At 36.8% G+C, this 24,605-nt stretch overlaps 3 protein-coding genes and 1 long non-coding RNA gene across 10 annotated transcripts; 2 read left to right on the plus strand and 2 right to left on the minus strand.

Annotated features, from left to right (window-relative positions):
* Positions 1-423: 423 nt before the first annotated feature.
* On the plus strand, positions 424-3,180 carry LOC135645011 (NADH dehydrogenase [ubiquinone] 1 alpha subcomplex subunit 6-like). Of its 5 annotated transcripts, none has more exons than XR_010498643.1 (3): positions 424-704; positions 2,284-2,896; positions 2,996-3,180. XR_010498643.1 is itself a non-coding variant. In XM_065163037.1 (2 exons), exons 1-2 carry the CDS (start codon positions 498-500, stop codon positions 2,467-2,469), a joined length of 393 nt encoding a protein of 130 aa, XP_065019109.1. In that variant the 5' UTR covers positions 424-497; the 3' UTR covers positions 2,470-2,897. The 5 variants fall into 5 exon arrangements, 1 of the variants encoding a protein (XP_065019109.1); XR_010498644.1 differs by having other exon boundaries at positions 2,999-3,180; XR_010498645.1 differs by lacking the exon at positions 2,996-3,180 and adding an exon at positions 1,172-1,304 and having other exon boundaries at positions 566-704; positions 2,284-2,421.
* Positions 3,181-3,538: 358 nt separating this feature from the next.
* LOC103995372 (pentatricopeptide repeat-containing protein At1g80270, mitochondrial) lies at positions 3,539-7,771 on the minus strand. The gene is made up of 3 exons (XM_009415939.3): positions 7,561-7,771; positions 6,206-6,782; positions 3,539-5,109 (listed from the first exon to the last, which is right to left on the minus strand). The coding sequence occupies exons 1-3, from the start codon at positions 7,593-7,595 to the stop codon at positions 3,865-3,867; spliced, it is 1,857 nt and encodes a 618-aa protein (XP_009414214.2). The 5' UTR covers positions 7,596-7,771; the 3' UTR covers positions 3,539-3,864.
* Positions 7,772-9,883: 2,112 nt separating this feature from the next.
* On the plus strand, positions 9,884-22,916 carry LOC135644438 (rhomboid-like protein 20). 2 transcript variants are annotated; one of them, XM_065161991.1, is made up of 8 exons: positions 9,884-10,086; positions 10,205-10,305; positions 13,457-13,597; positions 13,751-13,817; positions 17,330-17,475; positions 17,558-17,659; positions 20,766-20,891; positions 22,309-22,916. In XM_065161991.1, exons 1-8 carry the CDS (start codon positions 10,059-10,061, stop codon positions 22,471-22,473), a joined length of 876 nt encoding a protein of 291 aa, XP_065018063.1. In that variant the 5' UTR covers positions 9,884-10,058; the 3' UTR covers positions 22,474-22,916. The 2 variants fall into 2 exon arrangements, with proteins under 2 accessions (XP_065018063.1, XP_065018064.1); XM_065161992.1 differs by lacking the exons at positions 20,766-20,891; positions 22,309-22,916 and adding an exon at positions 19,905-20,555 and having other exon boundaries at positions 9,887-10,086.
* A 1,047-nt stretch (positions 22,917-23,963) lies between these two features.
* On the minus strand, positions 23,964-24,576 carry LOC103995369 (uncharacterized). Of its 2 annotated transcripts, none has more exons than XR_672515.3 (2): positions 24,408-24,576; positions 23,964-24,301 (listed from the first exon to the last, which is right to left on the minus strand). It is a non-coding gene; the product is annotated as an uncharacterized LOC103995369 (long non-coding RNA). The 2 variants fall into 2 exon arrangements; XR_010498961.1 differs by having other exon boundaries at positions 23,964-24,310; positions 24,408-24,574.
* Positions 24,577-24,605: the final 29 nt, after the last annotated feature.

The raw sequence follows: 24,605 nt of genomic DNA on the forward strand, positions 1-24,605 counted from the left end.
ATGCTTTACAAGTTAATAGTATAACAATACTTTATTAGCATCGATAAAAAATTGTTCGATCGTATGATAGAGGGTCTAAGATCGATTAATCTGTTGATCGTAAATTTTTTGTGCACAAGTAAATGTGTTCATCAATAAAAGTAGTTTTATTTTCATTTGGGAGCAAAATAAAGGTATAATAATTTTATAAAATTCTAAATTGATCAACATTTAGAATCATTTTTTCTTTTTCTTTTTCTTTTTTTACTTAATAATATATGGAAAGATAGGAAACAAATTAGGATTTTCTTTTCCTTTTTGAAGACCAAGAATTATGAAATTTATATGTTGTTCATAACTAGCAAAAATAGAAAAGATAAAAATAAAATTACACTTATATCCCTCCCTACACCAAAAAAACAGAAATCTTTTTTGGGCTTTTGTGTTGTGCTTTTGATCGGCATTAGTACGCATCTCAACAGTGTCGGGGAGAGAGAGAGAGAGAGAGAGAGGGGCTCATGGCTTACGCGACGGTGAAGGTTCCTCCGAACTCGGCGAGCCGAGAGGAGGCCCGGAAGCGGACGATCGACTTCTTCAAAATGGCCTGCCGATCCCTCCCCGCCGTGATGGAGATCTACAACCTCGAGGACGTCATCGCCGTCTCCCAACTCCGCTCCACCGTCTCCGCCGAGATCCGCAAGAACGCCCACATCGCCAACCCAAAGGTCTTCGGTCCATCCCCCTCTCCCTTCCGTTTCGGATCCTCCGATTTTTGACCTATCCCATGCCAAGATTTGATTTCAGATGTCTTCCCCGACCTTTGTTTCTCCTGGTCGTGTGGGTTTAAATTTTGAACACAATATATGATTTGATAATAATTTTGGACGGAAATAGGCTGCTTGCTTCTTCTTAGGTCATGCATTATGTTGGTATGTTGATGCATTTTGATCTTTGGGCCGTTTGGATGGCGTTGCTGACCTTTATTAAGCTAGAAAATCGAGAAATAAAGGAGATTATCTGCCTCCGCTCTGTCACTACTATCTTACCGACAAGACGGTGGAGAACTCTAGCAACCTTTGTTGGTTCACTTGTATGGTGTAGGAATTTGCTTGGGGAAACATTCTCAATCCAAAACCTGTTGACAATTATTATTATTATTTTGATGAACACTTTCAAGGCTTTTATGTTGCAGGGTAGTTGAAACTTGCCTTCTGCCAAATCTCAATGATAGCCAAAACTCTCCAAAGCAGAACAAAAGCGCACCTCGATAGACCAGTTTTGTGCACTAGCCATTTGTCATCTTCAAGCCTCCACCAATACCAAAGGTAGATCCCAAGTATCTTCTGGAAATCTCTACAGTACCATTGCAAAAAACAATCCTAAAGCTACTTAAAATGCAGCAGAGCTAGAAAAACTACTTTGACATGACTGTAGTTCAGCCATGCATTCAAATTTCTTTTTATTAGATATAGTGAAGGCATCTTGATCTCCTTCTACCTCTTGTACTAGTTATAGTCATCTGACTCACCTTGCATCATGCAACATCTATAGAACTTTAAACGTATCGACACTATTCTAGCTTATTCTTATTTTATCCTTAATTACTCCAATATCCCTGTTGACTCAATAACTTGATAAGCCTACTTAGAACCACCACATAGTCTAATGGGGGTGTCACATCATTCAAGTTCAGGTTCAGTTGAGTTATGATTAAATTTAGAACACATGTATTGTATGTGAACCATTCTAACCCGTCTTGAACTTTCCATGTGGGAGTTACTGGGTTGTCACATTATTCAAGTTTGGGTCCGATTGGGTGACTATCATGTTTATATGTATTTTCAGCTAAGTTTTCTATGGAATTTGGTACACTCTTTTATCTTTCTTAAGATATTTGGATTTCTGTTGACTGTGTAATTGTTTGCAGGTACTGTTTATGCTATAGAACGAAGGTAATGTAGATGTTATCCTGTTAGTCTAGAGCCCAAGTTGGATGACTAAAAAAAATGGCTGCCAAGTTTTCTTTAAGAGTATCAAAATCTTTAAGAACCTCTACGAAATCAAGCTCTTTTGGGCTAGCGGCTAGATCTTTTCAGGAAAGAGGATATGCAGCTGAACAGACAGACATAAATAGTCACAGGAAAGAAATGTGTTTCATTTTATGCTCTGTGATAGTCCTTCTGCAACTAGAACCTTTGTTTATTCAAGATCCTTATTTTGGTCGAGGTTGTTTCTATCTAAATTTTATTATTTCTGCAACAAGCTTTGAATTCTAATCAGTTTTGTTCTGATATATTAAAACAGGTCATTGATTTGCTTCTTTTCAAGGGAACGGAGGAACTTAGCAACATAGTCACACATTCAAAGCAGCGACACCACTTAATTGGCCAATATGTTGTCGGACGTGGAGGGCTAGTGCAGGACATGGGGACAAAAGAACAAGGGATTTCTGAGTTTTTGAAACAGTTCTATACGAGCAATTATTTCTGAACATACTCCAAAACTGGAAGGACCAATCTCTTAACTTATTCTGGTTCATAAAGTTCACAAGGTTGCTGTGTAGCACAAGGAAATGAGATTTTGATCCAGTTCATCTGGATCACTGTGTTTCGGGAGACATTGAGAAATATTTTTCAATGCATGCTTTTTTATCATTTCTCTTTTAGACAAATTCATGGCACTTTCATGATTAAATTTGTGCAGTTTCTGCTGACTAAATCCTGTTCGAGTGTTAAAAGTGCATGTTTGGTTGTTCTGCAGATAGTGCAAGCATTCTTGCAGCCTTTGCTCATTTTTGAGTTGGTCAAGAGGGTTTCCCCAGGTAGACATCATCAAGAAGTATGCACACCATATGCTCTTCTACATTCACCTATTTAGCGGCTGGCATAAAGCAGATCATTTTCTGAGTAATGTGGAGGTGCACAAAGTCTGGAAGCATGAATTTGATGATAAATGCTACCTTAAAAGGTTTGAAAATATCATACTAATCTACAAGTGTTCTTTCTGAATTCTTTAGCAGGAAATAATGATGCCGATGAAGAGTGATGTAGAAGACAATGGCTTGTGCTCTTCCATCTTGGAGATGATGAGGATTGGTAATGCATAATATTTTGATTTAATTGATGAAGAGTGTAGGAGAGGGAATAAAAGGAAGAGGATAACATCTACAGCATCTCTGAAATTAGATATTAATTTCTGAAATTTGTGGCTTCTATAGCATTTCTTGTACATTAGGCATGCTTTTTTGGCATCAACCTACTCATGGTAGATCAATATAGTTGTTACATACTAATAATATCCACTTGAATAAACTACACAAATAGATAATTGGATGAATTATAAGAATATATAAGAAAACAAAACAAGTTACAAATGTGGAAACTATTTTGGTATTTGCAGTTTAGCATTTGTGCAAATAGGCATTTGAATGACAGCATCACAAGCATAAATCAAGCAAAGAAATTTAAGAACTAAATCTATAAAAAACCATGGCAGTATTGTCTTAAGTTAACACTTCTAAAAACCCAAAATAGACAAATGAAGGTTAGCAAATAAGAGATGCAGTTCAACCTCAGAACAATATATTATTGAGCACAAAACTGTTGAGAAAAGAGAATAGCACTTGGTAGATCAAACTATCTAATTCCCTAAATTCATGCAAAGCATATTGGGTTTTCTAGCAATCCTCAGCAACAAGATAAGTTGTGGAAACATAAAGCTGAATAAAGAGAAGAAGATTCTAATCTTGCTTCTCCTCATAGTACTACGCATCTTTAGTTCCTAAAACAAGCAACAAAAGTCGACTAGATTGTAACAACATTTTAATAACTGAAACCAGCATGACGGACATCAAAGAGATCATGACTTGCGTGGCATGCTCGAAGTTTAATCGAGCAATTCTGAGAATGGAGTCTTCTTAAATGCATCAATAGCCGCCAGTTGTGCTGCTAGAGCCTTGTTAGGGAACATGTTATCAGCCTTCATCCTCTCCCTAAATCCATAAGCTGGAGTTTTTGCATTCACATAGGCCTGAAGTAATGACTGGTATTGCCTCATTCTGCCAATATATCCAACTTGCCTCAGCCTGTGAAATATCTTTTCTGCATTATGGACATCTCCCCTGTTGGAATAGTGGTCCATCACGGCCATGTAAGATGATAAGAGAAGTCTATTCTGATTTTGCTGAGCTGCTTTCTGCAATATGGAATCAGCTTTCTCCACCTCCCCGGCTTCTACATACAGCTTCACAAGTGCATCCCAAGTCAGAGGACCAATTCTGCAACCACTGTTGGACATTCGCTTCACCAATTCCTTCCCCTTGGTCAGAAGCTTATTGTTTGCATAGACCTTTAACATAGCATTATAGTACTTTGAGGACAACTTCCATTTCTTAGAAATGTTCTCAAAGACTTCCTCTGCGGTTTCTATCTGCCCAAGCTTATCCCAGGCCTCTATTGCAGCTAAGCACTCATCCAGACGTGGGTTAGCTTCACAAACCTTCCAAACTCTTCCTACATCATCTACTTTGCCAAGAGCAGCATAAAGGGGAAGAAGAACCTTGCAAACGTTGCGATTCTCCTTGAAATCATCACCTTCCATCTCCTTCAATGCTGCCTCAGCTTTCTCATTGAGACCAGCGAAAATGTAATACCTTGCAACCATAGCTTGGGTCATGATATCAGGTTCCATACCTTCAGCCTTCATTGTCTCCACGATCTGCTCCATACCTGATATATCATTGGCACGGCCTTTGGTGTCTATTAAGATCTTGTATGTGAAGAGCGTTGGCTTCACATTTTCCTTTTCCATCATCAAGAGTACATCAGCAATCTTCTTACGGTCTAACCTCTTATATAGCAGCAACAGCTGGTTGCAAGCAAATGCTGAAATCGGAAACCCAAGATCTCTAATCTTATTGAACACTTCCTCTGCTTTCTTGACATTGACAGCACCAGCACAATTGGCTAGAAGAGTTCTGTAGACCACCTCACTCCTGAAAGATTCTGGAATTTTCTCGATGTACTTTTCTGCCTTCTGAAGACCGCTTACCTTAGCAATCAAATCCAAGTGAGAAGCATAGTCACGCTCTATAAAGTCAATATGTCCATTGGCTTCCAGCCACTCCGTGAACTGCAAAAACAAAAAAAGATTTTGTTAGCATGTAAAACAATCGAAAAATGCATATAACAGGAATAACTCAACAAAATTTGCCTTTTGTCAGAAGTAAACAAAGAACACAAGGTAGACTATCAGCATGCAAGGCAAAGTTGCATATATACCCTAAAGTACTAGCATTCATATCCGTGTTTAACCCAATGAAGTTGAAAATTTTCATATGCACACACTGAGTGTTGGTAAAATTGCAAGTAACCAAAGAGCACAAGGTAGACTAACAGAGTTCAAAGGGAAAGTTGCATATATACCCTAAAGTACGAGCATTCATATTCATATTTGACCCTATTGAGTTGAAATTTTTCATATATACATACAACGCATTAGTGCAATTGTAAGGATGCTACTTTGCATCAAAATGACCAACATCGAGTGAGGTAAGGCTGCATATATAGTCCCTCCCCACACCCTACATTGACAAGGGCGTCATGCACTGGTATCACCACTTTTATACATGCATCTCAGTAAATATGCATTATGTTATTTCAGGTGTATAAATGATTTTTTTTAACTTCATAAAAAATGCAGGGGTAATTATAAATGGCTAACCAAGAATAGTTGAAGTAAAAAAAAAAAAAAGTACCTTTCACAAGTGGATCCTTAAAGTCAAGACCATATACACCTCATGACATTGTTTAAGTAATCAAAAAATGGACAGATATTAGATTTTGTACCTTTGGCCTCTCACATTGCAAATTCTTTCCAAAAAAAAAAAAAAAAAACTTCATTTGGTGAAGTTAAAGATGTTAGGTACCAAAACAGAAATTTGTCCAACATAGGCACCTTAGCCAAGACAAAGAAACCAAGCATACACACAATCCTAATGGCCAATCCAATTTTCAGATTGGTGAAATACTTCCAATCAGCCCAATCCTACAACAAATGATAGTATCAAACCATGAATTTCTATCTTTTACAGGATACCGCCTATTATAAAAGCAACTAATTTTAAATTAAAAAATATCACCTAATTTCAAATTGACTACCATATTTTATAAATTTCATTGACACATGTACAAAGAAGTCTACAATATTTGCAAAGAAAAAGCATCACCTGTAGGGCAGTCACATATAACCGTCGTTTCCTGAGATTCAGCATAGCAGAAGAGATTTCCTCTCGTCCCAAAGGTTTACCTTCCTCGGCCCATTTATTAAGTGCACTAGTCAATGATTGACGTGGAGAATCCATTATAGTCTTGAAAAGAGGAGAATAGAGTGTCCGTCTTTGTGGCCCCTTCACTTCACTTGAGGTTGATTCAACAGCTAACAAACCTAATGAATTATCTGCAGCTTCATCAGATTCTTCAGATAACTCTCCTTCGGACATCAGCTCCTTATCTTCCTTGTCTGAACCATTGTTAACTTCAGCAGATTCTGGTGGTTCCTCCAGATCAGAAAAACCATCCTCCAAATCATCTTCCTTGTCACTCGATTTTTGTCCAACCTGAGAAGAGAGATTTCGACTCCAGACGAAAGACCTCAAAGAAATAGGTCCACAGGAAACCGACTTTGATGGGATGAAGCTCCTGTTTATACCAGCCTCCTCATAATGGCATTCTCCATTATCTATGCTACTACTTGCTACATGTAAATTCATGCGACAACAACGCGCAACAACATTGCAGTTACCCCTGAGATTAGAGTAGAAAGATATCAAAATTTTCACCTTATCTTTAACACAAAAATCAGCAAACGAGTTTTAAGTTATCACATAATACGAATATATGCTCAAACTTAATTAATTAATCAAGACCGGGATCGTTAAAACAAAAAAAAGTACATTTACATATCATAATGGATTGGTCCCTCACATTATCAACTACGCATGCAACTACAAAAGGTTACATTTTTAATCAAATGGAGGCAGAAAAAGGAACAATAAACACAAAAATAGATGACCATAACTAAATATCTAAGCTATAAAGAATCTCCTCAAGTTTAGACAGATTGCATATACAGGGACTCTTCACTCATTGCACTTCTCAAATCTGACAGTTACTTTACTGATAGTAGACAAGGGAGAGAACTGTTCTTCAACAATAATCAATAGCACACTACGAAATGTAAATCTCCATAAGGCCTAAAGATTTATATGGAAAGCCAAAAAAACACAGTTTAGAAGCACACTATGACATTAACTTCACAAACCATTGCATACGAATTAGCTTTATGTTAAAACATATGCACGAAATCGAGCTAAAAGAAAACTACATAGAACCAGCTCAAGCATACAATGCTTCTTTGTGATAGACTAATTTCTTGATCAGTGCAGCAAATAAGATAGCACAAAATAGCGTCTCTTTCTCGACAAAACCAGAAAAAAGGATTCAAAAGATCAAGTTTTGATCACGATTTGGAAGAGATAGCTGACAACGGATGCGGCCAGCGACAAGGAGGTAGGGAAATCACCTCATGGGGTTTAACGCCCGGCGAAGCGCCCACATGACGGTTCTGACAGTTTCCCTCCGACGGCGAGAGAGAACTAAAAGAGGAGGAGTGGGAAGATATATAAAAACACTAAACGTATAGGATCACACAGACCGCCGCCGAGTTGGAGAAACCCCGAGACTGTGACGGTGGCTCAAGATTGAGCCTCCGCTCCGCTGATAGCTTATAGCCTGTGATCCTTAAACCCTAACTCCGCATATATAGAATCGGGCGATGCCGGTCTTGTTGGGCTCTCAAAACGGGCCTAAATTGGGCTGCTTTGGGCCCAATAAAATCGGTCGGCGGCTCAACCAATCCTACCGTAAATTTAATAAATAATATTAAAAATGAAACATATATATATTATTTTAAATATAATTATTGAAAATATAAAAAATAATGACAGGTGGCGCGAAGAGCACACGTTAAGAGAGTGTAATAAATAAAATAATAATTTTATTTATTTTCTTCTATTTCTTCGTCGTAATAAAAAGATAGGAATGTCAAGTTAATAAAAAAAATAAATTAGTGAGTTGAAAGTTTAATTTATTATTTTTTAATATTAACTAATTGATGTAATCCAAGCTTTATATGTGCCTACTAATTCTATTTGTTGTGATGTTAAATGTCAATATAATTAATCAAGTTTTTTTTATTTGAATGTGTTGTGTATATTTGATTCGCTTAAAGTGAATTCGGATATCTTTTGATCAAATTTGATTTTTTTTTATATTAGTCTAATTTAAATTGTTACTAACTCGTTGGATGTTTGATGGGTAAATCATGGACTTTTCCCCTTCTTTAAAAAGAGAGAGAGAGAGAGAGAGATTTGTTTGTTGTTATTCCCACATATATGTTTAGAAGATCATTTATATATTACTTGATCCGATATCGAATGATTTGAATGGATGAAAGATGAATTAAAAAAAAAAAAACTCATATCTTTGTAAAATTCTTTCATAATGCTTCATCTTTATAAATTTTACACAATATTTTTTTATAAACGATTATTTTACTTTTTGCCTATACTGTCTTCGCCCTACACTACTTTCGTTACTGTATCAATTGCACATATGCGAGACCTTCGGTAATATATTTTTGTTTCGAAAATATGAATAAGAATAATTTGTAGAACTACAGAACAACCACTTATCATAATGAATAAAATTAACCCAAAATGATATAGTTTTGATGTGTCATATTTTCTATAAGCTATTATACGATGCAAAACATCAACTATCTCAGTATCCTAGAATCACCTAGATAGCGTAGGGTTGGATAAGGGTTTGGGTTGTGTCAAGTATTGATTTGATTCATAAGTTCGCACGTAAAGTCTACGGGAACTTATCAATATGCTGACACTTAATGAGCAGTCATTTGTAGACTTACGATTGTTTATTTACCTTCTAACGTCTTTATTTTTTGTTATATATTAAGTGTTTACTAATTTGCTTGTAAAGTTATTCTTTTTGCGAGACTATTGAGACTTATCCACTGCTCGATTCTTTGAACTAATCAATTTGCTCTTTCATATGTCATTCAACATCCAAACAAGGTTTCAACTTTCTTAACCTTTTATGAACGAATAATTTAATGGTGCCTAATGAGTTAGGCAATTCCATATAAGTCTATGATTATTGCCTTCTCTCCCCTTTATCTCATCAAACCTACTTCAGAATGGGTTGTCATCATCATCGTAGCCTTCGTGACCCCTCCTTCCTTGCTAAAGACAATGTCTCATTCCACAAAGGCGCATCGATAAGAGCAAAGCATTTGCTTCCACCAAACACACCTAACGACGAAGGCGTGTCTCCATGACCCCTTCGCTTGTAATAAGGCAAGGCCTCCGCCTTAGCCAAACCCACGTGACGACCCTCATCTATCCCTATTGGACTCAACGGTGACGAGAGTGGCCCACCCCCCTCCTTCCTCCCTCGCAACTGATGACAACGACCACATGCACCATTGCTCACATGAGGGCAAGATGGGTAGGGACAAGTCCGATAAGACGGAGGTGACACAAGGGCTATTGAGGGCGGTGGTGCAAGAGTAAAATAGCTTTCTTAGATATGGGGTGTTCCGCAAGAATTTTTTAAAGATAGATTATTTTTTTCAAAAATTCACCCTTATTTTTATAAATTTAAATACGATTAGTTAACGAAACATATCAAATAATTTCGACTCAATACTTATCAACCCAACGTTTACCAACATAAGTCACACAATCCTGTTGACCAGAATCGGTACACGTAGGACGGCGATGACCCGAGACTTAAAAGTCCAAAGCCTCACAGTTGACCCGACCCAACCTAATCCCCCGGACCAACAGACGAGAGTCTCTCCGCCTCGCTGTGTAGTTTCTAACAATACCAATAAAATAAGACCTCCCTCCTCTTCTTCCTCTCTCCTTCTTGGGTTCTCTCCGTCGACGATTCGAGGCGAGAAGGAAAGAGACTTCGATCTGCTTCGCTTGGCGATCCATGATGCACGCTGGACCGACCGGATTCCGTAACCCTCCGCATCTTCTTTCGATTCCTTCTTCGTCCCTCCTCCTCTCTTGATGATTTCTTTCCGTAGTCTTGGTTCTTGAAACCCTCCTCCCGCCGTGTACTTCTTCTTCTCGCAGGCAATGCACCGGTCACGCGGACCCTTGTGATAACCAGCGCCGTCGTCTCGGTCACTTCTGCGGTTTCCGGCCGGCCCCGTCGACTCGGATTGTCGTTCCAGGTTCCCTTTCTTGATTCCCCAATTCTTCGTGCTTTATGTGATCATAAATTAGGCAGCGCTTTGAATGAGTTGGCAGTCACTTTAGGTTAGAGGGCAAAAAGAAGTGTGCTTGTGGCTTTTATAGGGAATGTGTTGATGGAGCTTGCTTAGGGTTGACAAATTCTGGCTTCTGATTCAGTTGGATTTTGGTTGCTATTTTACGCACGAATGATATAATAGGAATGTAGTACTTCCACGTATTTGCCTTTTAATTGCCAGTAGATGCAAATACCAATGGGTTGAAAATGCAGTAACAGTGTGGAAATAGATATGTAGGAAGATTTTCATGGTCAAAGTTGTCCTAATTCATTTTTATGGGTTGATCAAACCAGTCTAACATGATTATTTTAATGCCCACGTGGTACAGGGCATTCGTTGCAACTGTTGTCACTCTTGCAGATCTTAAACTCGAGTCATGCATGCTATAGTGATGTTAGAGGACAAACTGGTTGCATGCTGCCATTCTGCTATCCTGAGAAAGTTTTGTAGGTTGCTATTTCTGAGTGTCTCCTGAGAAAGAAAGAAACACAAAATTTTCTCACCAGTAGTATAGTATAGCATGTATTTTTGATCCAGATCCAAAACTTACCTTGACATATAGGAAACTTGATTTAATGCCTAAAAAGTAAAAGATATAAAAAATCCTCTTAGTTGATCTCTCAGAAGTAAGCATTGAAAGGTTCTTCTTGGTATCTTTAGTGGCTTCCATGAATTGAATCCCAATCGGCTCTTCTTCTTCATCTCGGTTGCTTTCAGTTGAATGTAACAATAATAATAGTAGTAGCTATTTGGGAATTCCATCTAAGTAGGTCAATTTACTAGAAAATCATCAGACTTGATTTCAGTTATGATGCCGACGAGCAACCTTGACTCAGCGTGTGGTAGGCCCTGGGGTTTTTTTTATTGTAGTTGCTTGGTATATTTGGATGAAGATACTTCTTGAAAACCTAAAATATTTTGATGAACCATGCTCACTTTTACCCATACTTGATGGTTAGGGTTTTCTTTGGAAAAAGGAGGCAAAACTTTGAGCACCAATCAAGTGCCACCACTAACAACAAATTGTATATGATTTCACAGATGCCACCAGGATGCGTGATTGGTTATTAAAGTAAGATATTAGATACATACCAACTTGTAGATATTACCAGGGTGGGTGATAAGTTTACTTGAATTTCTTGGTTTTTGTGTCAACCTAGGCCTTAAACAGGCTGATGCAAATTGAGCTCAGTCTTTACAAAATTATATTTAATTTACTATGAACAGTTATATGTTGTCTAGATTGTGCTTGATGAATCTAGGCATTTTAACGCTAGGTTTGTCCATTTTACTTCACAGCATGGATAAGACACCTTGACCAGAAATTGCCTAGTCTTTTGATCCCCATTTGAGGACCATTATGAACTTAAAGTAGATGAGTTGGAGCATAAAATCTAGTTTATCATCTGAGAAGAATTATGTTGGAGAGGAACAAAGAATAAGACAGATGCCTTTTGGAGATGATGCAAGGAGAAGTGAGGGTGAGGGTGAGGGTGATGAAGATTAAAAATGGAAAGGAGGATAAGGAATATTAATGCTGTAAATAAAAATGCAAATTAATTTTGTCAATCATTTTATGTGATATTTCTCTTGTTTGTCATCAATTACCTATTATGAACTTCACAGCATATGTACAGCTTTGTCATAGTTAAGGTCTCTATGAGAAGTATGTTCTGGCTGACAGTTGTAATATATCTTGAAAGACATTTGTGCTCAGTCATGAAAAAATTCTGTTTCTGCTTGCTATAAATGGGTGGTCATGATTTATTCTGGTCTTGGTGTGGGTTTATTAGTTTGGATAAATATGATAGCATACTTAACATAGTCATGCAATTTGTTGTACTATGCTAGCCTGCTGGTAGGTTACTTCATGTGATCAATCGCATGAAGTCTCTTTTTGCTTTCTTGGACGTATACATCAATTACACGGGACATTGACTTGCGAGTTCGGCGTGGAATGCTTACTCGAAAATTTGTCCTCTGTTTTGTTTTCTTTAATCGTTGGTTTCTTAGATCAGTTGAGTACTCTCCCTATTAAAATATCATCCGTAGTATTGAACTGCAAGATCTCTTTGGAATGAGTTGTAAATTCTTTGTTAATTGTATTTGATAGAATCGGAGCAGCCAGACTGGGATTATATAGTCATTTTAATTTTTTGGAGTCCCAGTCTTTATATTTATTTTCCAATCGTCCGTTGTGGCTCACTTTTCCTCTATTTGATCCATTTCTTGAATTGTTGGATCTATGGATTGTCTGAATCTATGAGTCTGTTAGAGCTTTTGAATTAATTTCTTTGTGGCGCTGAATATTGATTTAACCAACGTCTTCCGTACCGAAGTGTACCGCCTGTACCGGGCGGTACGTACCAGTCCGACAGGTTATCGGTATGCGGACCGTTCAGTACCGCTATAGTGCTACAGTACTATACTGTAGCAGAGCTACAGTATGAAAAAATAAAAAAATTATTCGGTACACCAGGGCGTACCGCTTGGTACACCGGTACCGTACCGTACCGTACCGAGCCCGGGTCGAAACGCCGGTATGGTACGGTACAGCGAACCTTGGATTTAACAACATATATTGGTCTATTCTCCAAGATTGTCATTATTGTGCAGAACCTATGTTATATTAACCTATTAAATATTTCTGATCTTAGTTTAAGATAACCCAAGTCAGGAGTATACAATGCAGTTTTTGAGCTTAATAGAACTCAGTGGCTGGGAAGGATGTAGCCCCAAATTGTTAGTATTTGCAGCTTGTAATTATGTATGTATAGAAAATTAGATATCCGAATATATTTGTGGATCTCAATTTTAGGTGTGTTACTATAGTTTGATTTAGGAATTTTTTTGAAAATCTTATAGTTACTTCATCATACATTGAGCATTGATGAGTGTTATATACTACGTCTGCTTAATATTACTCCATCTGTGGTAGCTGGTAGATCATTTATATGAATTAGTAGTACTAATATCTCTTGATGTTAAAAGTAGTTAGAAGAATGCTCTCACATCTTTTCCTGTGTTGTCGCCTGTGATACCATCAATTTGACTTAAAGCAAATGTTATGCAGGATATTTTTGAAAACCATGATCTTTTGAAGGCTATTCCCTCAGTATTTGCCTTCTCATCAATTCCAGAGTTAGTTGCTGGATTCTATTTGCTATATTACTTCAGAGTATTCGAGAGACAGATAGGCTCTAACAAGTACTCAGTAAGTAGTGATTGTCCCCCTTTTTCTGTCACACTTGTTTCATCGATGCTATATTCTGCTGTAGCTTTTCAGCTAGAGTATGTAACTATATACTCGATCAAAGGAATGTGTTGAGAATGGTGTCGCTCACTTAATAGTTATAAAAACATGCAGGTGTTTGTTCTATTCTGTATAGTTGCATCGACATTTTTTGAAATCCTAGCTTTGGCACTTCTAAAAGGTATGCAATACTCAAAATAGCAAATGCATAATTTTTTTTTCATTGTGCTCTAGCTAGTTTGAAGGCTTAGTCGTGGCTATTACTTGATCATATCACTAGCTACCACTTCTATGACCTATTCTCCTGTAGCCATTGACCTTTTTGAACACTAGATCTGGTAAACAATTTATTGATGCTAAATAGATCCCTTTTTTGTTATCTTCAATTTTGAAGATTTTTGGTATTCATGTATGAACGATGGAGGGACATATTTAATAGCACTTGTTACATTCTTATGACTTATTAGTTTTAGCTATACTTGGATATTAAGCCTATTTTGAAATGATACAACATCAATCTGTATCGATATTGTCCAAGGCTGATTCGATTTTGGCCAGTTTCTAAGCCATATTGTTAGAAATTAGTTGGGACAGGATTGAATTAATCAAATTCAACACAGGTTGGTTGACTTTGACCACTTCCAGGCAATTTGACAGCATCGGAGCAAAATAGGAGCAAAAGAGGAGAGATGTGAGATGGAAGAAAGACAAAAATGAAATTTGTGACTATTGACTGTGAGACAGTAGAGAAGACATTGCTACTATTGTGTTTGCTGTTTACAAGTATTACTTTTTGTCATTCATCATAGAAAAGGGAGAATATAATGAGATTCAACACTAATCTCAATTGTTTTGTGGGTGCTTTCTTCAAATAATTCTGTTTTTTTTCCTTTGCATTACCTTACATTTCATCTACATGATGATTAGGGAAGTACTAGAGCCATAATGGGGTGGTTGTTACACTCAAAGGCCAAAGCTACAAGTTGATCAGTGTAGGGTCCTTTGAATGACCTATATAGTAGTTATTTATCTTTATATGATATGGCAAATGCTTATTTTCTAATAAATTGTTCATATTTATTATCTGTTGTATTAAATTTCATTATTTTTCGTTATTATCCTTGTATCTTCATATGACTTTTTAATTATGAAACTTGACACTACAAGTATCTTTAAGCATATAGTAAGTTTAGTTTCTATAAATTTTATTTATATTTTTTCAGTGGTTTTCTATTTTTGATTATGTTTTTATGTTGTTAAAGTATATACTTGAGTGATCCCAGTGATGCTGGGTTGAACCAATTGATTCTGGGATCCCAATGATGCTATTTTTGTTGATGTTTTTATTTTGTTACATTGTATACTTGAGTAATCCCAATGATGCTGGTTTGATCTGATTGATTCTGGGATCTTGGTCATATCATCCTTAACCAATCCTGATTCCAATACAAATTTGTTAGCTATAGTATTAGTGAAGGACTTCATAGTGATTATGTTTCAAGATAATCAATATCCGTTAGGTAGAGAGAGAAGATAAGGTTGGATAATGGAGATAAAGGAGAGATACTGTTGTTCGAGGAATTCTGAGCGAGATACAAGTAAGATTGAATTGTTGTTTAGAGATATTGAAAGGAGAGAGAGAGAATGGAGTAGAGTTGCATGAGAGGACATGAGGACACATGCAACTATAGATACCCAACACAGAGAGGAGTCCTATTGGCCACCTTTAGAGAATTAAAATTTAACATTTCTTATTCCATCAAATACGGAGTCTGAACAATAGTTAAGATGTGGTATTCAATGCATCATTGATAAGAGTTCTGTTCTCATGAAGATTCCAAAGAAAAGTAAAGAAATAGTAAACAAAAATATCTGGACTGTGTTATTAATATTAATGATTATAGACTCCTAATCCTTCCTATAATAGAACTATCCCTTTAATTATCAAAACTGGATTGTTTCCTTACAATGAAAAGGATGACAAGCTCTAAAAATAATTTAGAAAATGGAAAACTATGAATTGGATCTGAACTAGATATAAACATCAGCTATACGTACAACGAATCTAACCTGAATCACCGTGCATATAATTGTTATCTCAAAGATTTTGCATATATGTACTTTCTAATTACATTCTATAAAAAATGTATTTCTATAAATGTCAAAACCTCTGATAGGTTAACTAGCCCATCAATTTCGTTTGACTAAGACCACTGGTCAAAATGTTTAAGCCGAAGTTGACAGTAATATAACGATCAGACCCTTGCAAGTCAATTTGAATCTTACCCACTTCCGATGTGGGACTAATCGGGGGTGTTACAATCTCCCCCACTCAAGGGTTTGACGTCATCGTCAAGGTCTAGCATAGCCTGGGTCAAACCCTAGCATGTTGCATATGAGGCGTAGCCTAGTAGTGGCTCCACGTCGTGATGAGTCCTCTGACTCCATCCACGGATAGCCCTTTCCTACTCAAGCCCCCATACTATGCCTAAATACTAGGTCGGCTCTAATATCAAATGTCATAATCCTAGCTTGATGAGCGAACTAGCCTATCAACTTCGTTTGACGCAGACCATTAGCCACAATGCTTAAGCTGAAGTTGATAATAGCACACTCTTTGGACTCTTATAAGTCAATCTTAGTCTTTGCCCACTTCCGATATGAGACTCATCGAGCTGTTACAATAAAATAGCAATCATTGAGTGGGGGAGAGTAATACCCTCGATTAGTTCCACATTGGAGGTGGACAAGATTAAAATTGACTTATAAGGTTCTGATCGGTGTACTACTATCAACTTCAGCCTAAACATTTTAATTAGTGGTTTATGTTAAGCGAAATCGATGGGTCAGTTAACTTATCAGGCCCAAGTCGTGACATTTTATATCAGAGTCGACCTAGTAATTGAGCAAGATAAGAGGGCTCATGTAGGAAGGGGCTATCCGTGGATGGAGTCAAAGAACTCATCACGGAGTGGAGCCACCATTGGGCTATGCCTCACATGTACCATGCTACGGTTTGATATGGCTTATGCTAGGCCTTGACGAGGATGTCAAGCCCTTGAGTGGGGAGATTATAACACTCCAATTATTCCCACATCAGAAGTAGGCAAGGACTAAGACCGATTTATAAGAGTATGATGAGTGTAGTACTATCAATTTCAGCTTAAGCATCTTGGCCAATGGTTTGGGCCAAACGAAGTTGATAGATCAGTTTGCCCATCAGGCCCGGGTTGTGACAGTAAGACATTATGTGGCAGTTGTATTTGGCTAGCGACACAAGCTGGACAGTGATATGGTAATGATACATAGTTGTGCCTTGGTGTCACACTTTAAGACCTTCACAACTGGACTGCACATAGGTTTGATTTCTTTGATGAGAGTTACCTAATTTTTCTGCATCTTGTTTCTCAGTACTGATTGAATGTTTAAGTTGTCTGGTTAAGTACTTAAATATGCTTATATTGTCTGAGTTTCATAGCATATATTATTTATGAACTTGAATTTAATTTTTGTGTTGTGAAAGGTTTTCATGTTTCTTCCATCTTGTGCAGCATTTAGCTTACGTTTTTTTTTTTTCGATACTAACTTAGTTAAGGTTCATGTAGCTGATCCCAAATAGTTGGAACTTAACAGTTTTGTTGTTGTTGATATTCTGATATTAACTTGTTCTTTTCTTATTTATGTTTGCGGCAGACTCTCATGTTCTTGCATCTGGACCATATGGTCTTATATTTGCTGCATTTGTACCCTTTTTTGTTGATATCCCTGTTATGTCACGATTCCGTGTGCTTGGGATAAACTTTACTGACAAGTCTATCGTATACTTTGTAGGCTTTCAGGTATAGTTACTTCTCTTAGTCTCTTTCTCGGTTTTATATCTCTACATGACTACTGCTTCTTACTCGATTGTTTTCTCACCAGCTTCTTTTGTGTGGCTGGAAATGGTCATTTATACCAGGCATGTGTGGTGTTCTTGCTGGTTTTCTTTATTGTGTTAATGCATTTGGCATTCGGAGGCTAAAGGTTATCACAAGTATCCCTTTGAATATAGTTCTAAATTTATGCACTATTAATGAATTCTACTGCTGTTCAATTTGCATCAAGCTGATTTTTCAAGCAAACAAGCTGTGGGAAAAGTTCATGTGGTTTCTCTTTTCTGTATCCAAGCAATGATAGGTAGATCTATTGGGCATAGCTGAACATGTACTTCATGGGCAATACATGGGAGTTCATTTATGTTCACAGTCCTATTGTACAGCCTATGAAATCCCAAAGAAGCAAACTGAATACCAATGAAATTCGTCTGTTATTTTAAGACATGAAAGTAGAATAAATGAAGGGATTAAATCTAGTTTGTATGTGGATAGGGTTACTTGGTTATCATGATAGGACTAGATCAGTCAGCTTGATCAAATTGGATCGACCATTCAGTATGTTAGCCGCAAAATTTTAAAATTTTAGAAAAATAAAGTAGAATAAAAATCTGTCCTGTAAAATTAAGAAAAATAAGAAGTCCATTGAGACAGTAAATAGTTCAGGTTAAAAATCATTCTAACTCAATTCCAAGGTCACATTATCATAATTAGACACCTTATTTATGTAGTTGTAAACTGTGGTTTTTTATTGTTCTCTAAAAAATAGTGTTCTGGACATTCTTCTAAAAATCTGTAGGCATGGATAATATAGTTGGAGTCAGCTGATTATGACTAATTCTTGTCACTTTCAATCGTCAAAAGCAGGATTTCCCTATTTCATGGCCTATTTCATGGTAACCAAGCTGAATTACTAATATGCCAAACAATGAGGTAGAGTAAAAATTGGCTAAGTTATTTATTTTCCCAAGAATTTTGCAGGAAAATCAGTTTTACAGTTTTGAATCCTTCATAACTAATTGAAAATCCACTTCTTTCATACACTAACACTCTTTTCACCAAAGTCTGCATAGTCAGTTTGGTTGTGATTGGTCAAACAAAGTTCTAGCAATTCCAGCACTTTTAATAACATGGTAGGACTGAATTCTTGTTAAGCTAGAAAATGTTGTTGCCGTAGTTTGACTCAGTGGCTTTAGGTGTTAATTGCTAAAAATCCTACATACAGATAGAGGTAAGATTGCTCCTTTGCATCTTGGGTGATCAGGATGTCAAGTTGTGAGTCACAGAAATACCCTCTCTATTTATAAAGTTAAGATTGTACGCATCGATCCTTTTCAGGTCTTGATTTGGTGGGAGTCTTGTGTACTAGGTTCACCTTTTACAGATAAAATACATGGAACAAGCCTACTATATTATTTTATAGATTAAAGTTTCTGAAAGGCACTAAGGCTAGAGAATGAATATAATTGTGGCTAGCACAAACAAAGTTTGAACCATGCATCATCCTTATATTGTGTTATTGATTTGAAATCAGTTATGTGTTATTGATTTGAAATCAGAAGGGAAAAACTACATGAAAGATATTTTCCTGAGTTTGTTTATGTAATGATGTTATCTCTCTGGGTCCACCTGGGAGTCGAACCTAAATCTGATGGAGAACTGCAGCATCCAAATGTGGTTATCAGATATATAAACACTATTGGATATGGATCTAAGCTCCAGTTTCTGCTGTGTAGTTTAGCAGATCACTATTTAAGAACCCATACTAGGAAATTTGGACTGGACTTGGGTAAGATTTTGGACTATTGAGCTCCATGGACACCCTTGTTTGTATGAACTTTTCAGTCATTACATGTTCTTTGCAGGATAAACAGTTGGCTGTAAGAAATATATAGATATCCAACCTTTTGGATAGAAATTGATGTTATTGTTATACCTGATGCCTGGAAGGGTTTCCAGAGGGAGATAAAAGCTGCTATTTGGTTTAATATGCAAAAAACTTGTGCTGGTATTCTGTAATAGAAAATGAATTTCAACTTAGCTAAGGGTTTGGTAAGAATAAACCATGCAAGAGGAATTTGTTGCTGTCCAATACTTGAGATCCAAAAGTTCCTTTAATTCCTAAGAGGTGTAGCAAATGAGAATTAGCTAGGAATTAGTAAGGAAAGAAAAAATAAAGAACAATGTTCAGAGACAGAACTGAACATGGTATTTGATCCAGTACTGTAGCAGTATTTTTTGTGAATTGAACTAATGGAAAATCCAATACATTGAGCTTAAGAAATGCCAAAAGTTGAAACAACAGCAAGAATTTATTCGAATGCTACTTAATTCAGATACTGTTAAGCTTTGCTGATTTGATTGATTAACCAGGCAATTTCCATGGCGCTATGCAGCTATCTAGATTCACTGAACCTGATATTCATATGAGAACAGCCATAAATTCGATCCTTTTGAGTCAGTTTCATCCTGTTTTGTTGAAAATAAAATACACGTCAGCTTTTATCGGTATCAGCAGAAACTCGTTGAGATCCAAAATCAGCATTTTAGTATTAGCTGGAGCAAAGTGATTTATTTCATGGAAAGATGACTAATTTTGCTGAAACTTAAAACCTTTTTTGTGTGGATCAATATTATTCTTGCAAATTCATTGCTCATATGACAGTTGATAAACAAAAACATCTAAATCAATTTAACACTTTAGCTGAACCCTGATCAATCTATAACAATTCATCTTATTACTTTATTAACTTAAATTTTTCTACTTTTTTTATGTTCTGTTTTCTACTAGCTAAAATTTCATTTAGCCTGAGGTGACTGCATGTTTCAAGATAGTTTTAGTTGACCAAAGGTTGTAGTGCAGATCCCAGATACTTAAATTTTCACTGCTACATATAAAATATTTTTGAAGTTTAACTAGAACAGATCTTCTGCAATCTATACGCACACAAATTCTATGATCTAGCTATATTTATGAGTCACATTCACAGCATGTCGAGGTAAGGATTCCAGGACTAAATAATTATAAATGCCAAAATAGCAGAACAAGAATGGATATATCGCCTTTGGAAATAGTCTGTTTTTTATGCTTTGGAAAAATTTAATCATTTAAAACAGAACTGTCTTGGACTGTTCTGAAGCCATCATAATTTAAATCAGCTCAAGCATGCAATCTTCTTTGTTTGGGAGCTGCATTTCAATTTGGTATCACAGTTATATGTTTTTTAGTTCTGAATCACTATTTGGATCATGTGCAGTTCCCTAAAAAGGTTGCATCAGTGGTTTCAAAGTTATTCTTGTCCTCTTCAACAAGTTCAACACTTAATTCAACTGCAAATATCAGAAGAAATGCACGTGTGCCTTATGCTGACCGTCGAGTCCAGGCAAGTATCTTCTGTTTCTTTCTTGTGTTGAACTTGAACATACTCTAATGGTGGTTAATTGGTGTGCCTATGCACTTCACCTGATTCTACCTGTTTTAACCCATAAATCCCGACGCATGGTTTATACATGCCAGGGTCTTGATTCACTTGAGCTTGAGGAGGTAGCAAGTTGACTTCTTTTAGTTAAAAAATCATAGTATAACCATCTCAATCTCCATTTTGTTTGGCATGTTAGGGAAAGTATATTTGCTGAGTTGGGAAACTTCATTTAGCTGGTGGGTGGGTGTTGTTTTAGGTTAACTCTTTAAGAAACAAAATTTTTTATTGTTTATGTAGAAAACCCTTTTTCAAATGTTTCTACTGTCTAATTGGAAACTCCTACTTTTTTCTCTTTTTGAAATATACATTTGAAACATTATTCACTCATGTCACAAGCCAAGGTTTCATTACATGATAAAAAACTGTTGGTGTATTACAAAGAACCTTATATTCCAAAAATAATTGTTACTCGTGGGTTGTGGCTGCCAAGAAACAAGCAATCATATTCCAGTATATGAACTCAAGGCTTATCTATAAATTTTTACAGCAGCTTCTTTTTATAACAGGTTCAATTACTATGCCGAGTTTCTTTTATCATGATTATTTAACTAATGATGTTTTAATAGTTAAACAATTTTCCTTTCGATTGCATGCAGATATTCTCATCTATTTATATCATGGCATTTATGTGAATCTGACCTTGGAAGGAAGATGTAATTGAAATGAGTTATAAATGATTAAGATGGTCAGAAAAATGATATATGCATTTCTATCTTCGGAACATGTTATTGCTGGGGATCGAACTTGAGTTTATTCATCACCAAGTATATTTAAGCTGTTTGTTGCTGATAGGAATACTTTAGTTGGTTTTAAATTCATTTGCTGCTTCTTCTATTACCCATCTACTCTTGTAGCATTTTGTTTCTGGAGCTGCTTCTGGTTGAGTCATCAGAAAGAACTATGACAAGAAATGGTGTTCTTCAAACTTGAAGAATTCAGGAGCTTGTGATCAACCACATATATGAAACCTTAATCTACTGGTTTCTGTACGAAATGTTGGAAAGCATGTTGAAACACTAGAGATCAAGATTTCCTGTAAACAAAAGAAAACTATAAAATTCTTTTTTACTAAACTATTATCCAGCACGGTCTCCAGTTCATCTAACATAGACAATAGGAAGAGGACTTGCTTCTTTCGGTAAAAAGAGACACCACAGCATTCAGAATGTCTACAATTATCTTCATTAAGCATAGTTTGGTTGTAGTTTTCATATTCTCCAAAGAAAAGTCCGTGCCTGTAAGAAGTAGACACATCTTTGGGACCATCTTACACTTTCAGACTAATAATTAGTGGTTTATCTTCTTGCTTCTGGTGCAGCATAACTATTCTTCAGTTGGACATATTTCTATGCCAGAGCCACCAGAGTCTTCTATTGCTACATTGGTGTCCATGGGGTTTGACGGCAATGCTGCAAGGCAGGCACTAATGCAGGCTAGAAATGACTTAAATGTTGCCACGAACATACTACTCGAAGCACAATGATATATGTAGTCAGACGGATTGACTAAAGCCCTCCATAAGCACAATGATACAAGCAAAAGAAGAACCAGCTCAGTGATCTTTATTCTCATCTTTGATGTGGTCAATGAGAGAAGTTGAACTCGTTCTTTTCCTGCATTTCCTTGGGGGTCATCTGGTCAGAACTTTAGAATGTTATTGTACATCTAGAAACTCCTCCAGAGAAGTCTGAAAGATCCCATAGTCTTATAGGAAGGCTACGGAGAATCGTTGCGATGACCTCGATATGATGTTAATTCGCTGAGGTTTAAAACTCGATCTTTTACTTTTCTAACATCTCGTCGGACAAATTTCTGGATGGCTTAGGAATGAATTGTTATTTGTTCAAAAGCAGTTTTCAATGATGTACATGGTCGAAACAGCTTTGTTACCACTTATATCCTATAATGATGTTTGCTTTGCCTTTACCATCTGGTTTGCCTAGCCGATCTGTTCCTGCTATCAAATATATACCCAAAAGCAGAGGTATTGGGGTTCATGTGCTTGTTGCTTTCTTTTCCCTATGAAGTGGTTCTCTTCTGTGTGGCTTAAGAATTAAGGCTATTATATTTTGGGTGAGTCTTTCTACTCTTGAAGTTGATCCTGATAAGGGGACAACATTGTTGACCGATTGTTTCTGAAGCCATCGCAGCCTTCATAGTGCTTAACCGACCCCACTGTTGTGTCAAAGGTTTAAGTGTTAAAACTACATGGTAAACCCTCAATTCAATCCTTCATGATTATTTCTGCTTCTAATTAAGGATGAATCTTAAAAATGTAATTGGTAATTTTTGAGAGAAATTTACATGCAAATTCCAAGTTTCTTCGTAACATTATAACTAGCAAAACCAAAATGGGTTTAAAAGTGTTTGCTAGTTCAGCAGATAAAAATCTAATATTTACTTATCTTTTACCAACAAAAATAAAAATTATTATTTTCTTTAATATTTGTATTTAAACTCTTCTTTAATATTTGTATTTATTTTTTAGTATGAATATTTATGTTCATTAAAACTTTATAGGCATGTGGGGATGTAATTCAGATGGTAGAGTGTTCGCTTAGCATGCAAGAGGTACGATATTTCCCATCTTCAATCATTATTTTTAGCTTTTATTTAAAATTCTTGCCGTCCATGTTTATACAGTTTCATGCCAATCTGTGTTGAGGAGCGACAGAATTAATATATGATCAGAGATAATAGATAAATAGGACGAACAACGATTGAGATGGAGACTTTCCACCACAAGGGCTTCACCCTTGATGGAATGACATTGTAGCTCGACGAAAAGAAGGGGAGAGCAAGATATATATATATATATATATATATATATATATATATATATATATATATATATATATATATATATATATATATATATATATATATATATATATATATATATATATATATATACGTTTCAAGCATCCTTCTGAAGCCGTAGTTCACACAGTATACTGTTTGATACCCCGCACATCCAGCTAGCGAATTTATTCTTATTATGTTTAGCTACTACTTTCTTCAACTTGTTTCTCGTCCAAGGATCTGCACGACACGGACGTACGTATCTCGATTCAGCTCAATACCACCGCAGGATATATATATAGCCTGTCATGGCGGCGGAGGCGGAGGCGGAGGCTGAGGCGAACGACGTGGCGAGCAGCCGTAAACCCCGTTTCGTCGGCATGGCGAAGGCGGAACTGGCACAGGAAGGTTAGGATTTAATGCGCAGTAGCTGATCGGGGTATTTGGTGGGCATGACGACTGTAGTTTTCTGGTTGACATGGCTGGGTACGTTTTGACGACGCCTCCCGCTACGCCAGCTCGAAAGGAGTAAACGAACAGATATGCACAAGATAAGTGGAAGCTCCCCCCACAAGAAGATATTAATTAAGAGCAGTGAAATAAGTTTTTACTTACTTTCGGCAGACGCCGAGTTGTCTTTCTTCCCCGACGGAGCCGCTCGTGCGTCGGCAGCCGGTGGTAGGAGAAAACAAGTGACGAGGAAAAGGACGACCAGCGCGAAGAGGAGGAATCCATGGCCGTGCACGACGACGTCGCCTCTCTTCATCCTCCCTCCGTGATGCGCATACGATTGCTGCAGGAGGGCAGATTTAT

This window comes from Musa acuminata, chromosome BXJ3-8, assembly GCF_036884655.1.
Source record: "Musa acuminata AAA Group cultivar baxijiao chromosome BXJ3-8, Cavendish_Baxijiao_AAA, whole genome shotgun sequence".
NCBI classification, from domain to species: Eukaryota; Viridiplantae; Streptophyta; class Magnoliopsida; order Zingiberales; family Musaceae; genus Musa; species Musa acuminata.